The 14,469-nt window shown below is 49.8% G+C and overlaps 1 protein-coding gene across 2 annotated transcripts in view; it reads left to right on the top strand.

The window, feature by feature from the left end:
* The window catches only part of SPPL2B (signal peptide peptidase like 2B), a 31,152-nt gene extending 28,554 nt beyond the window's left edge, over positions 1-2,598 (top strand). Inside the window, exon 15 of one of the 2 annotated variants that reach the window (XM_077332347.1) lies at positions 49-2,598. In XM_077332347.1, coding sequence (XP_077188462.1) covers positions 49-360 — 312 coding nt within the window. In that variant the 3' untranslated portion in view covers positions 361-2,598. The remainder of the gene's footprint in view (positions 1-48) is intronic. The other variant, XM_077332348.1, reaches the window with a different exon arrangement.
* The last annotated feature ends 11,871 nt before the right edge of the window (positions 2,599-14,469 follow it).

Here is a 14,469-nt window from a genome sequence, read left to right as displayed (position 1 = left end):
CCGCAGTGGCCACTTTTGTCCTAACGCGGTTTGTTCTTCTGCGTGCAGAAAGAGCTACCTCATCCTCCCTTGGTGATCTCCCCCGTCAGCTGTCCCAAGCCCCCAAAGGAGGCCAGCCCGTTGGTGTCTCGGCCCGAAGCAGACGAGCAGACGACCAACCCCACCCTCCACACCGAAGAGCCAGCCGGCGGCCCGTCATGCAGCGGGGAGCCACCGGCCTCCCCTCCGGGGGCAGAGGAGCAGACTGAGTCCAGCGAACAGGCGGACCCCCCCACGCCATGTATAGAAGAACAGACTGCTCAGAAGGAAGGCGCTCCCGAAAGCAAGAACCTCCCGATGGAACAAAGTCAGTCCGACTAGGGACACCGGATTCTCCCTGCCCGGTCTCTTCCACATGTTTTCCCCCCCTTTTCTCCCTCCATCACAGACTAACTCAGGCTGAAATCGAACGTCGGTTTTGGTCGCCCATCAGCGTTTAGCACAGAAGCGCATCACCAATCTGATCATCCCACGCCAGGAAACCTCCGTTTCAGAATTCAGGACACAGAAAATCTCTCTCACTAAATCCCGCCCCTGCCCGTCACCCTGCCCCACCTCGCCCCTCTTCTTGAATATGGTGCTTAATGAAGAAGGTTCTGGTAGAATTTCAGCGGTTGCTTAGAACACACCGGTTAGCAGATGCCTTTGTTTTCCCTTCCCCGTTTCATAATGCTGGGGTAGCTATTATAACATACTCTTTTTTAAAAAAAAATAATAATAATGTAAACAGTATTTTGCGCTTGCGTGGCTGTGATATTGCTTTAGCGTAGGTTAGGGCCGTGCGGGAAGAAAGCGTCGTGCGTCTCTGACCCGTAGGTGTTCTCCTGTTCTTTCAAAATGACTCCCCCCCCCCCCACCCCCTTCTTCTGGGGAGGTTTTGTTTCATGTGTCCGTCTGTCCCTCCTCCCCGGATTAGGTGCAGACAGAGTGGGGAAGGAGCTGGTTGCTGGAAAGCATTGGATCAAGGGGAGGGGGCTCTGCGCCCTGCCGTATCTGTGCAGGGTTGGGTGCCAGAGAAACACAGAGGGTTGATAGTATAGGAAGGGCCCCTTGTGATGACAGCATTGAATAGACAGACCTCTTTAGGAGGCCAGTTCCCCTTCCCTCCACTGAATCAGCTGATGGTGATAACGTCTGCAGGGACTCTTTTTTTCCAGGGATGCTTTTGGGATCGTCTTCCTGTTTGAACTGGGCAGTAGGCTTGTTTAGCAGGAGAGGGGTTTGTCTCTTCTGCCCAGCCTGTTTCCATGAGCTCGTGTGCCCAGCGCCCTCTCCTTGGCAAGCAAGGAAGGCTGACAGAGGCTGCCGTTGTGAGTGAAGCGGAGCTTGCCTCCTCTGTGGGTTCATAGGGGAAGGGGCTGCTGCCATCTCGTGGGATCCCCTGTCTTCTCAGCAGGATCATGTTCTCCACCAAGGGGGGGGGGAGCCGCTCTGAACTTGGCAGCGGGAGGGCTTTTTCGTACCACATATCCCCAGCGTAGTGTCTCCCCACCTTTCCGTGTCTGTCCCACCAAGAGGCAAAGTCACTTTGAATTTTAACCCTTTTTTTCCAGTCGCTTGGTAAGCCTGGACCAAACGTCTTGCATCAAAGTCTGCTGAAATTCAGGACGCTTTGAGTTTTCCCAGAGATAGCTGGAAAAGGGGTGGGGGGGGGGAACAACCATCAAACAGCAACTTGCAACCTTGAAATGCATATTATGACAAGGTGCTTCAGCAGTTTGTGAAAGGGAGGGCTGGTCTGGGAAATTGAGGGGGATGGAGGCAGGGAAAGGGTCTCCCGCTAGGTCATTACTGCCCTTAAAGGGGCAGCGGGGTTAATGCCACGGCCTGCAGCTGTCCTGGGATTTGAAAAGGCAGGGGACGGGAACGCCTGAGCCTGCCACGATGCAGGCCCCATCGCGTCCTTGCAGTATTTTTAAAAACCGCTTTACAACAGCACAGGCATCCGCAAGTCTGATCCGCGGGTTCCTTCGTGTCTCATTTGGCCCTTGATGTCGGGGAAGTGAGGAATCTCCCCTCAAGGTAGATCAGAGCAGGGAGGTGTGTGTGAGTTTCCCCCAAACCTCTTTAGAGCCTGTCATCCTGAGGCTGCCACCTCTGTGGGTCTTTGTGCGTCTCTCTCTCTCCATTACTGTGTTGTGTGTCCACGTACTAGTTTGTTTTTCTTTTCCAGACTGTAGCACTGTAATCTGTGTATAACGGTTCACCAGCTTCGGCCGACTTTTTCTGGGGACGCTACCAACTCCGGTCCTCTGGCTCCCTTGGCTTTTAAGCCAAACCGGGGGGGAAGGAGGGGCTTGTCCAGGGAGGCGTTTTTCCTAGGCCTCGGCCCTGAGGAAAACTGAACCCTTTCCTTGGCACAGCCTGGCTCCCGGGCGGGACACGGTGGACGGTCAACGGAACCAGCCGTTGCTTGAGCAGAATGACGGACGCTTGTCTTAGACACTACAGGATTTATGCCTTAATTTAAGCCATTTTATATAAATAATGTATATGAAACTTTTCATTTTACAGAAACAGGTTAAACAATAAAACTTGACAAAAATCAGGTTATTCAGATTTTGAGGCTGGCGTTGCGTTGTTTTTTTTTTTAAACCGGTCTCTGTCTTCGTTCTGTTTCTCCTGACATCTTTTTCTGTGTGAAGGTTTAATTCTCAGACTTCTTGGGGATGGGGGGTTGTGAACGTTGCTATGCACAGCTGAAAGTGTGTGTTCGGGGGTCCCAGAGTCAGCTAACTTTTTCCAAATCTGGCAACAAACCACAACATGTGGGGAGGGCAATGAGACCACCACTTCCAAATGTTTCAGTAGTGGTATAAAACTAACTCCGCAGTTGAATAACTTAACTCCCTTGGGCTGTGTAATTTGGGGTATTCTACGCAGCAGCTAATACAGCATAAAATACAGGTCTTGTGCCGTATGTTTCGGAAATCCACAGCACTGCAATTTGTGTGGCATTTGAAGCTTGATTCTATGTTCCTGACAGCAGAATTGGTCTGTCCTTACCTTTTGAGAGAAGTCTCTTTTTATGTTCCTGTGGTCACTTTGGGTTTCCTGCCAGCAAAGAAGCAAATCAAGAAACTTCAATCTTGGAAGACTGGCCAGAGAGCCAAGTCTGATGTTACTTCAGATTTGACATAACTGGTTACATCAGAAATGTGGCCTAAATTCGCCACATGTTTCCCACTGTGAGTGTTCTGCTCCAGATACCACCTCTGTTGTTCATTGCACAAGCTCAGTCAAACACTGGTTCCCCAATGGGATGTTTGTCCACAAGAATTGAGGGAGCTTCGTCTGTTTAGCCTGGAGAGGAGAGGACTGAGAGGGGATCTGATAACCATCTTCAAGTATTTAAAAGGCTGCCATATAGAGGATGGAGCAGAGTTGTTCTCTCTTGCCCTGGAGGGACAGACCAGAACCAAATGAGATGAAATTAATTCAAAAGAAATTCCGTCTCAACATCCAGAAGAAGTTCCTGACAGAGTGGTTTCTCAATGGATCAGGCTTCCTCGGGAGGTGGTGGGTTCTCCATCTTTGTAAATTTTTAAACAGGCTGGATAGCCATCTGATGGAGAGGCTGATTCTGTGAAGGCTCAAGGGGGTGGCAGGTTACAGTGGATGAGCGATAGGGTTGTGAATGTTCTGCATAGTGCAGGGGGTTGGACTAGATGACCCATGAGGTCCATTTCGACTCTGAGTCTAGTCCTGACCACTCACTGGCGCAGGAAATGCTTCAAGAGAGACGTGCCAGTATGCCCTCCTTGAACACTCATTCTGAAACAGTCTCAGGAGGGTGTTCGGCTTGCAACCTCTCCAGCCTCAGCCACCCCATAGATGTTTTCCGGTTGACTCTGGCCTTGTAGCAGTTATTTTGTGGGGTTCCCAACATTCCAAAAGTGCCCATAGGTTCATCAAAGTTGGGGGCAGCTTGCTATGATAAATCCAGTGTGCTCTTTTCTAAACATAGGGTTGGTTTCCAACTAGCATTTACCTGGGCCACTAGGACATGCTTGCATAGTGTGATTTCCTCACCCCAAGATCTCCCTGTGGGTTCCTATGGGAGAGGGAAGGTGTGAGAAAGCGACATGTCATGAGCCGAAGCCCATGGAGATGCTAGTCTGAATTCAAACCATGGTTGGAATGCATAATAAACCTTATGCCTCAGTAAGTCTGAACTCATGGACTCCAGGCCTCAAAAGCTTTCTCCATGCTATAGGTTTCTCTTTCAAGGGTACTCCATTTTTTAAAAATTGTACGTGCCAAAAGAAATTAACTTTTGGAGGGAAAAAAAAGCTGAATCATAGGCATGCTTTAGATGAGTAAAAGGTTTTGGCTGCATTTTGCTGACTTTTTCAATCTGCTTTTGCAAGCAGCAAAAAGGGGCACAGAAATGGCAAGGTGAAGGGGCCAATCAGGCTTCTTCCCGGGGAAAGGAGCAGGCCTGCCGCGTCTCCTTTCTCCGGGATGAAGCTGGAGGGGGAGGGGCGTGGGGGGAAGGGGGCATGGGGAGGAGGCGCCCAGTCCAGGGGTGAGGGTGACATTTCTATCAGGCTTAGAACACTGAAAACCCAGATGTGCAGGGGCACATGTGTTATTTAAAAAACAAAAACAAAGCAAACCAGCATTTTAACTCCTAAAGCTTTTTCTTTTCTTTTTCATTTTATGTTATTCGCTGTCAAGTGGCAGCCAACTTATGGTCACCCTATAGGAATGATAGTGTGGGCAAAGAGGAACATGATCTGCTTTCATACTGGAAATAAGCCAAATAGTATGTACAACAGGATTGAATACAGATTTGTCCTATTACTGCCCCCAGTTGATTCCTTATGGATTGTAAGCTTCTCAGGGCAGGGACCTAGGGTTGCCAGCTCCATCATGGAGCATTCCTGATGGGAAGTGGGTGGAGAGGGAGCTCAGCGGGGTATAATGCCACAAATTGCAATCTCCAAGTCAGCCCTTTTCTCCAGGGGAACTGGTCTCTGCAGCCTGAAAATCAGTTGTGATTCCAGAACGTCAATTCCAGGGCCTGCCTAGAAGAGGGCAGTCCTAGCAGGATCTTCACTGTATGACTGAAGGTAAACTGTGGCAGCCATTTTGTGGCTGCCTGCACCTCTTGTGGCGGCCATTTTGTGGCTGCGCCCACCACAGGAATCAAATTTCAAAACATTTGGGCACCCTTGCAATAGAGAAGTAATACCAGAGTGTAATAGCTTGCATGGCCATTGGTCTGGATAATTCATTCTAGTTTTGAAAGGTGGTTTGTTTTATTTCAACAGCAACACAATGTGCCTCAGGCTTTTTGAGGTGGTATTCCAAAGCGACCCCTTCCCGTGGGGACTTTTGGCAGTGCAAGTATGGCAGCGTCCACTTCCTTAGTCCTGTCTAGTTCTCCATTGCACTGAAGGGAACTTGTAGCTTCTCTTCAAATGCCAGATCCCGCTGACCAGCCTCCCTGTAACCTTGTGCGACCATTTTGGGAGTGGCTTTTTACCTGCTCCGGAACACTCTGTGCTTTCTCCGCACAAAGGCTGTGCAAAAAAAGCAGCCGTTCCACCAGAGAGGAATGTTCTTGGGTTACGAGTTTTAGAAAAGGTGACTTTGCCGACACCGTCGCCGTGAGGGGAACAGAAAGCCACTTCTCCCACTGAGGGAGAAGGAATTCGGAACCAGGAAGGCCCATCTGCGTATAGAAAGGAAAGCAATGTGTAAAAATAAAAGTTTCCTTAGGATGGCAAAGAGGAAGCTGGTTTGCCTGTAACGGGGCAAAGACATTCCTGATGACTCCCAGTCCCTAGGGTTGCCGACCTTTGGCTTGGATTTTGGGATTTTGGGACAGTGCCTAGGAGAGCACAGTTTGATGAGGGAGCTGATGCAGTGAGATCCACTCTCCAAAATTGCTATTTTCTTCAGCAGAATTGATCTTTGCTTTCTAGAGGCCAGTGGTAATTCCAGGGGAACTCCAGGCTCCAACAGAACAGCCTAGCTGCCCCTTTTTGCATTTCTCAGTCACTATGGACATTTGGGTACTCTTTTCTGGTGGGAAGAGCACAAATGCACAATCGCTTCTCTTCCTGGTACTAGGCACTGTACATAACATAAGGCCTCCCAAATGCAACAATGGCACACCAGAGCAGGCACCAGGAAGGGAGAATACTCAGGTGGCCAATCTTGTTTCTTAGCTGCCTTGTGGGGGTGAGGATAGGGCAATTTGCCTTCAACCCTGTAGCCACTATGGTGGTCAGATGTCCCCCTTTTCAAATTACAATTCTCTTTGGGTTCACCCTCCCCAGGGCCATCCTCCGAAATGTCCAACCAAAGTGGCCCAAGAAGTTCCTGCAGCTGGCAGATAGGAATGCCGGCAACTGGATTCTTGGCCATTATGTAGAAACATCCCATATAATGGCGGAGAGGCGGCTAGTGAGTCTGGGCGCCAGACCCCGCCGGCTGTGCTGCCTCCCTGCTGCCTTCCCTGCCCGTCCACACTCTCCTGAGGCCAGGAGCGGGCTTGGAGAACAGGCAGCGGTGGCACGGCAAATAGGGCTGGGCTCTGGTGCTTATCAGCCACTGCCACACTCTCCCGAGGGCATGGGCAGCCTCAGAGGACAGCGGTATGGTCAACGGGGCTCAGCTCTGGGACCGCCATTTGTTCTTCATAGAATCATAGAATCATAGAGTTGGAAGGGGCCATACAGGCCATCTAGTCCAACCCCCTGCTCAACGCAGGATCAGCCCTAAGCATCCTAAAGCATCCAAGAAAAGTGTGTATCCAACCTTTGCTTGAAGACTGCCAGTGAGGGGGAGCTCACCACCTCCTTAGGCAGCCTATTCCACTGCTGAACTACTCTGACTGTGAAAAATTTTTTCCTGATATCTAGCCTATATCATTGTACTTGAAGTTTAAACCCGTTACTGCATGTCCTCTCCTCTGCAGCCAACGGAAACAGCATCCTGCCCTCCTCCAAGTGACACCCTTTCAAATACTTAAAGAGGGCTATCATGTCCCCTCTCAACCTCCTTTTCTCCAGGCTGAACATTCCCAAGTCCCTCAACCTATCTTCATAGGGCTTGGTCCCTTGGCCCCAGATCATCTTCGTCGCTCTCCTCTGTACCCTTTCAATTTTATCTACGTCCTTCTTGAAGTGAGGCCTCCAGAACTGCACACAGTACTCCAGGTGTGGTCTGACCAGTGCCGTATACAATGGGACTATGACATCTTGTGATTTTGATGTGATGCCCCTGTTGATACAGCCCAAAATGGCATTTGCCTTTTTTACCGCTGCATCACACTGCCTGCTCATGTTTAGTTTACAAAGTACCCCAAGGTCTCGTTCACACACAGTGTTACCTAGAAGCGTATCCCCCATCCAGTAGGCATGCTTTTTATTTTTCTGACCCAGATGCAGAACTTTACACTTATCTTTATTAAATTGCATCTTGTTCTCATTTGCCCTTCAAGGCCATCCACTCTCTCCATCTACTGGTGTGGTCCCTGGGACATGAGGCCCGTAGTCACATCCGTTTGAGGGGCCGTGTGAGTGGATGTTTCCACATCAAAAAGTAAACAGGTGGAATTCCACAGGATGAGAAGGAAGAAAAAATAAGAGCTGGGTTTTATACCCCACTTTTCACTATCCAAAGGGGTCACAAATTCATTGCTAAAAATTTCACACTCTACAAGTACCAACAGTAATAACTGCCACTTATCTTTGTTTGTTTGTTTGTTTTTTTACTGTTTTTAGCTTGGGGAGGGATTGAAGTCCTCATGTAGACGTAACAAGCGGCCTTCAATAAGCTGTGGAATGTAAATTCATCCAAAATATAGGTGGCATTTTTTTTACTGTCAGTAATACTGTTGGCACTGAATTTGTGAAGCGTATGTGCATTACACTTTCACTCTTTATTTTGGTAGCCCAGCACTGTGTTTTGCTTGTGGACTGTACCAAGACTGCTTGTGTTTAGTAGTTATATTATAATCTCCAGGTGGTGGCTGGAGTTCTCCCCCTATTACAAAAAAGCGGGGTGCTACAACTGTACCCTGAGTGAGAGAGGTCAGTTTATCTGGCGAAAATGGCCATTTGGGAAGGTGGACTCTCTGGCATGAGACGTCCCTCTCTTCCCCAAACCCTGCCCTCCTCAGGCTCCACCCACAAAGCATCCAGGTATTTCCCAACCCAGAGTTGGCAACCATAAGCTAGCGTGACCTTCCCCTTTGTTGCTGCAGTGACACCAATACCCTCTGACTGCTGTGGAAACATCCCTTGGAAGACTCCTGAGCGGGCTTCTTCTCTGCGGGGGTCTTTTCAGGGCATGGATGAGGAAATAGAGATGGACAAGTGGGTAATTGCCGGGCTGGCCAGATGCCCACTAGCTGAGAACCAGCCGTCCGGGTCTCCGTTTCCCAGTCAGTTCAAAGGCTCCAGTTGGGTAACCTGATTATGATTCATCGTCGAAGGGAATCAAAGGCTTGGATCATGACAATGATCTGTTGTGCTCATCCCTCATGATAAGAGGGGCCACGTAACACAGCCCGTCTCTGTCTGGGCTCTGGCAGCCGACGCCTGCCTGGCCGCTCTCGCCACCTCCCCTCAGCATCACCTGCTGCTCATGCTAAATCAGAGCAGAGATTGATCAGCAAAGGTTTGGTTATAGTAACTGTTACTTTTAGAGTAAGTGACAGTTCTCTCAGAGCTCTCTCAGAGCTCTCTCAGCCCCACAGAGAGGAAGGATTAAGCAATTGCAAGCTGCTTTGAGACTCGTGAGGCCTGCTAGTTGACCTTGGGCCAGTTACAGTTCTTTCAGAGCTCTTTCAGACCCATCTACCACACAGGGTGTCTGTTGTGGTGAGAGGAAGGGGATTGTGAGTTGGTTTGAGACTCCTTAAAGGTTATAAAAACCAACCCTTCTTTGTCTTCTAAGGTAGCGATCCCCAACCTGTGGGCTGCGGACCACATATGGTCCTTCGACTAATTGGAGGTGGGCCCCGAAGGACGCCTTCTCCCCCCCCCCCCCGGCCCTTTACTTCATCCCCCCCCCAGCCCTTTACAACAGTGGTCCCCAACCTGTGGCCCGCGGCCCGGTGCCGGGCCACGAAGGCCATGGCACCGGGCCGCGGCTCCCTCTCCCCGCCCCGCCCCCCTCCACAGTAAAAAACTTCCCAGGCCGCAAGCTTGCGGCCCGGGAAGCTTGTTACTGCGGGAGGGCGGGGAGAGGGAATCAGGGCCGGGCCACGCATCGCACATGCGCGGGCGTGTTGTGCGGGCGCGGCCTGATGCGTGGGTGCGGCGTGCGGGCGCAGCCCGATGCGTGGGCGCAGCCTGGGTGGGCGCGGACTGCAGGCGTGGCCCGATGCCCTGCCGGTCCCCAGCCTCAGAAAGGTTGGGGACCACTGCTTTACAACACACTTCATTGTTGTGGCGTGTCTGTATCTTATTTTGAAGGGATGTTTAAACATTACCATAGTGATCAGAGAGCGTTAGGGCAGTGGTTGAGAGTAGAGGAGTAAACTACCTCCCCCCACCGGGCCTCAGTAAAAGGCATTGAGTGGTCCCCTGTTCTAAGGGGTAGTCGACCTGTGGTCCTCCATTTTCATGGACTACAATTCCCAAACACTGGCACGAGCTCATGGGGATTGTAGTCCATGGACATCTGGAGGACCACAGGTTGACTACTCCCCAAGTCACTTAAGACAACCCTGTGAATTTATACACATTGCTTAGGTCTTGCAGGCTGGAGGCTGTGGCCGCTTTTACAGAGTTGATCCTTCTCATGCCTTTTCTGCTGGTTTCAACTTTTCCTAGCATTATTGTCTTTTCCAGTCATTCTTGTCTTCTCACAATGTGACCGAGGTACGATAGCTTTTGTTTAGTCATCTCAGTTTCCAGGGAGAGTTCAGACTGGATTTGTCTTCCTATTTGTCTTCTGGGGAGCTGTTTCAGAGTACTCATCAGGCAGACCTAGGGTTGTCAATATTTCCTGGAAATCCAACTGATCTCCAGGCTACAGGGATTAGTTTCCCTGAGGAAAATAGTCTGCTTTGGCACAGCTCCTGAGAGCAACTACAGGCCGCCAGGCAAAGATTCAAAGAAGAAGCTGGTATTTTGTACCCTACTTTTTACAACTTGAAGGAGTCTCAAAATGACTTGCAATCACCTTCCCTTCCTCTCCCCCAAAAGTCACCCTGTGAGGTAGATAAACCTGAGAGAGTTCTGAGAGAACTGGAAGAATGGGGCCTCGAACCCAGTTCTCCAGATCAGAGGCCGCTGTTCTTAACTACTACACCACGCTGGTTGCTCCCCCATATGACCCTGATCTGAATTAAATATCATGATAGACCAAATCACAGCCTACTGTTTCCATGAATCTATAATCATAAAAGAATAGGCCCTTCTGCCCATCTTTTATGGTTTTATTTCTATTCCACTATTCTCCCGAAAGTGGCTTATGTAATTCCCCTTTCCTCCATTTAATCCTCACAACAACCCTGCAAGGTAGGTTAGGCTGCAAGTCTGTGACCCGGCAAACTTACATTACAGAGTGGGGATCTGAACCTGGGTTTCCCAGATCCCAGTCTGGCACTTTAACCACTACATCACGCTTCCAGACTCACTCATCTGTGAATAAACTATAAAACAACCACCAGTCGGATGACGTATGTGAGTTCCAGGGCCAGTCCCAAGGTCACAGGGGCTGTGTGTGTGAGTGGGGAGCTGTGAATTTCTTGCATTGCATAGGGGTTAGATTAGATGATTCTTGGGGGTCCCTTCAAACTCCGAGTTTCTGTGTTGCCACACCTTCCTCTGTTTGGTTCTTGCTTTTTCAGCTCTTTTGCTCCTAGAACCAGCAGCCTCCCCTTCTGTATGGCTACAGCAGCGTTGCACTCTGTCTGCCATTTCATTAGTGAAAATCAGGACATACTCACAGCCGCACTGTTCTCAAAACAGGGTTCAGAGTCTCAGACCCATCTGGCCACGGTGGTTGTCTTTAATTAGTTGGCTGGTTTTTTTATGGTTTCGCAGTGTTTTAGGCTGCCCATGGTTTTTAGCACTCTGCTGGGACTTTAGTTTGTGCTTAGTTGTGGCACATTACAGATTTTTTAAAAATAGCTGTTGGATTATTTTTTAGTATTTTATGGCTTTTTTATTGCAGATGATATTTCATAAGTCACCTTAAGCCTGTACTGGCTGAGGACAGGATACTATTATTATTAGAGTTGGTTCTTATATGCCACTTTTCTCTACCTGAAGGAGTCTCATTCACCTTCCCTTTCCTCTCTCCCTGTGAGGGAGGTGAGGCAGAAAGAGCCCTGATATTACTGAAGAAGAAGAAGAGTTGGTTCTTATATGTCGCTTTTCTCTACCCGAAGGAGTCTCAAAGCGGCTTACAGTCGCCTTCTCTTTCCTCTCCCCAAAACAGACACCCTGTGAGGTAGGTGAGGTTGAGAGAACTCTGATATTACTGCTTTGTCAGAACAGCTTTATCAGTGCTGTGGCGAGCCCAAGGTCACCCAGCTGGCTGCATGGGGGGGAGTGGGGAATGAAACCCGGTTCGCCAAATTATAAGTCCGCACTCCTAACCACTACACCAATGTAATAATAATAATAATAGTAGTAGTAGTAGTAGTAGTAGTAAAAAGCACTGATTCTTGGATACTCTTCAACCAACTATCCTCTGTTGATTTAAAAGACTGCAGTTTTTCTTCTAGAGCGGGGGGGGGGGCAAACTGTCCTGGCAGGGGCTCATGGTAATTGTAGTCCATGGACATCTGGAGAGCCTTAGGGGTGGTCAACTGTTGCTCTCCAGATGTCCATGGACTACCATTAACATGACCCTCTGCCGTGCTATCAGGGGCTTATGGTAATTGTAGTCCATAGACATCTGGAGAGCCACAGTTTGGTCACCCTGTGAAGCCACTGACTGGATCTAATCATGCTTACCTTAGCAGTGCCAGCTTCCAGGTGTAATTCCCTTGGAATTACAGATCATCTCCAGACTACAGAGATAAGTTCCCCTGGAGCAAAGGGATGCTTTGAAGAGTGGACTCAGTGGTATGGGACCCCATTGGGTTCCCTGTCCTCCCCAAACTCCATCCCCCAATCTCCAGGAGTTTCCCAACCTGGATCTGGCAACCCTAACCCCTATTCCCTGCTAGTGGCCAGGGGATTACTAGCACCCCTATTACCTTTAGCAAATGGGAGGCATCATGTAGAGCTAGTATAGCATAGTAGTTTGACTGCTAGGTTAGCATCTGGAGGGCCCAGGTCACAAATCCCACACAGCCACAAAACCTGATGTCTGACCTTAAGCTCAGGTGGGTAGCCGTGTTGGGCTGAAGCAGCAGAACAAAGTTTGAGTCCAGTGGCATTTTTAAGCTCATTGAACTTTTATTCAAGCTATAAGCTTTCATGTGCACACAAAAGCATATACCTTGAATAAAACTTCATTAGTCTTAAAGGGTGCCCTGGACTCAAACTTTGTTCTGACCTCAGGCCAGTAACTTTGTATGTGTGCGTCTCTGACCTACCTCATAAGGTTGTTGTGAGGCTTACAAGATAATGGATGTGAAATACTCAGCACCGCATACATACCTCGTGTTATGATGCCGTACCCCAGCGATGTATTAAAATGGAAGATGATGCCCTGCGTGGTACATTAAAGTTTATGGGCATGTATGTCTATTCCTGTACATGCATGGAAAGGCAAGATGTATCTTTCCACCCAGCTCATGGGAACTGGGCTATTCTCATGCAAACGAGCTTTGAACAGGCTCCCTCCTCCTGTAAATCCTTAAGAACGACCAAACAAGGATTTGAGAGGGCACGGGACCGAGTAAATAAGGGCAGTCGGAGTGTATCCCAGCGTTCATCCTGTGTTGAATGATTTAGTGTGCAAGGCTGTTGCCAAGAGTGGTGATAAGCTCTTGATAGATGTACAGCACAAAGCTTGGCAAGCCTTAAATATTAATTTGACAGCATAAGAGCCGGATTTTGCAGGTAGACATTTTCATTGAGTCGTTTCCAAATTCTTGCAATTCTCTTTTCCCCTCTCCAGGGAAGATATTGCCGGGAAAATCCCCAGAGGAGAGCATTTTATTGAATAACCACAATACTTCGGATGATGCACAGCTGCTGTAGAGTTGGCCTGTCGGCAAGTCAGTCCTTGGAAGCAATTAGCCTTGTGGGACTCTTGCCCTGTGAACTGAGCTATATCTTCCACTGCAAGGTCCTGTTCATCTGGTGGCTTCATGCTTTTTCATAGACTCTGGTGGAGACGACGTTCATAATGCACTCCACAGTTAACTTTCCATCTGCTATCTTTCTCTTAATTGCGGTCTGTTTCCCATTTTATTTCCGCACATGATTGGGAGCTCCATTGTCTAGCGCAGTGGTCTCCAACCTTTTTATCACCGGGGACCAGTCAACACTTGACAATTTTACTGAGGCCCGGGGGGGGTAGTCTTTTGCTAAGGGACGTCACCGCTGCTGCCTGAGCCCCTGCTCCGCTTGCTTTCCCACCGGTGCCCCTGACTTCCCACCGTCGGCTGGGGGGTGCTGCCAGCAGCAGCTGTGCAGTGCCACGCCAAGGGGGAGCCCCAGCCATGGCAGCAGCTGGAGAGCACCAAAGATGAGCTGGCGGCAGAGTGGCAGGGCAGCCCCCGAGGCAGCAGCCGGGGAGGAGCCGCGGCCCGGTACCGACTGATCCACGAACCGGCACTGGTCCCCGGACCGGGGGTTGGGGACCACTGGTCTAGCGCAGGGGTCTCCAGCCTGAGGCCTGCTGGCCACATGCGCCCCCACCTCTTTCTGTGCAGCCCTCCAACCTGCTTGTCTGCCGCTATCACCCTCAGGGCATTTTCCCTCAGACCCATCCTGTTCTTCCTGCCTCAAGAGGCACCATCTACTGCCTTTTGTCCTGTCTGTTTCGTGCAAAAAAGACAATAGCAACACTGTTTTGGTCTCCCTGGTTCCTTCTGTCCGCCCCCTCTTGTTTTTATCCTCCATAATAGCATTTTGGACGTTCTAGGTGCTTTGCTACTCAGTAAAGCTCAGGCCACAAGAGCCTCTTGTGGCACAGAGTGGTAAGGCAGCCGACATGCTGGCGGAAGCTCTGACTGTGAGGCTGGGAGTTTGATCCTAGCAGCCGGCTCAAGGTTGACTCAGCCTTCCATCCTTCCGAGGTCGGTAAGATGAGTACCCAGCTTGCTGGGGGGGGTAAAACGGTAATGACTGGGGAAGGGAATGGCAAACCACCCCGTATTGAGTCTGCCAAGAAAACGCTGGAGGGCATCACCCCAAGGGTCAGACATGACTCGGTGCTTGCACAGAGGATACCTTTACCTTTACCTGTAAAGCTCAGGCCACCCATACCACTCAGCTTTGCCTTGAAAGCCCTGTTCCACCTTGCGTTCTGTAACCTGGCTGGTTGACGACTCCA

The sequence above is a fragment of the Paroedura picta genome, chromosome 4, assembly GCF_049243985.1.
Source record: "Paroedura picta isolate Pp20150507F chromosome 4, Ppicta_v3.0, whole genome shotgun sequence".
Lineage (NCBI taxonomy): Eukaryota > Metazoa > Chordata > Lepidosauria > Squamata > Gekkonidae > Paroedura > Paroedura picta.
This window is presented reverse-complemented; position numbering and strand designations above follow the sequence as displayed.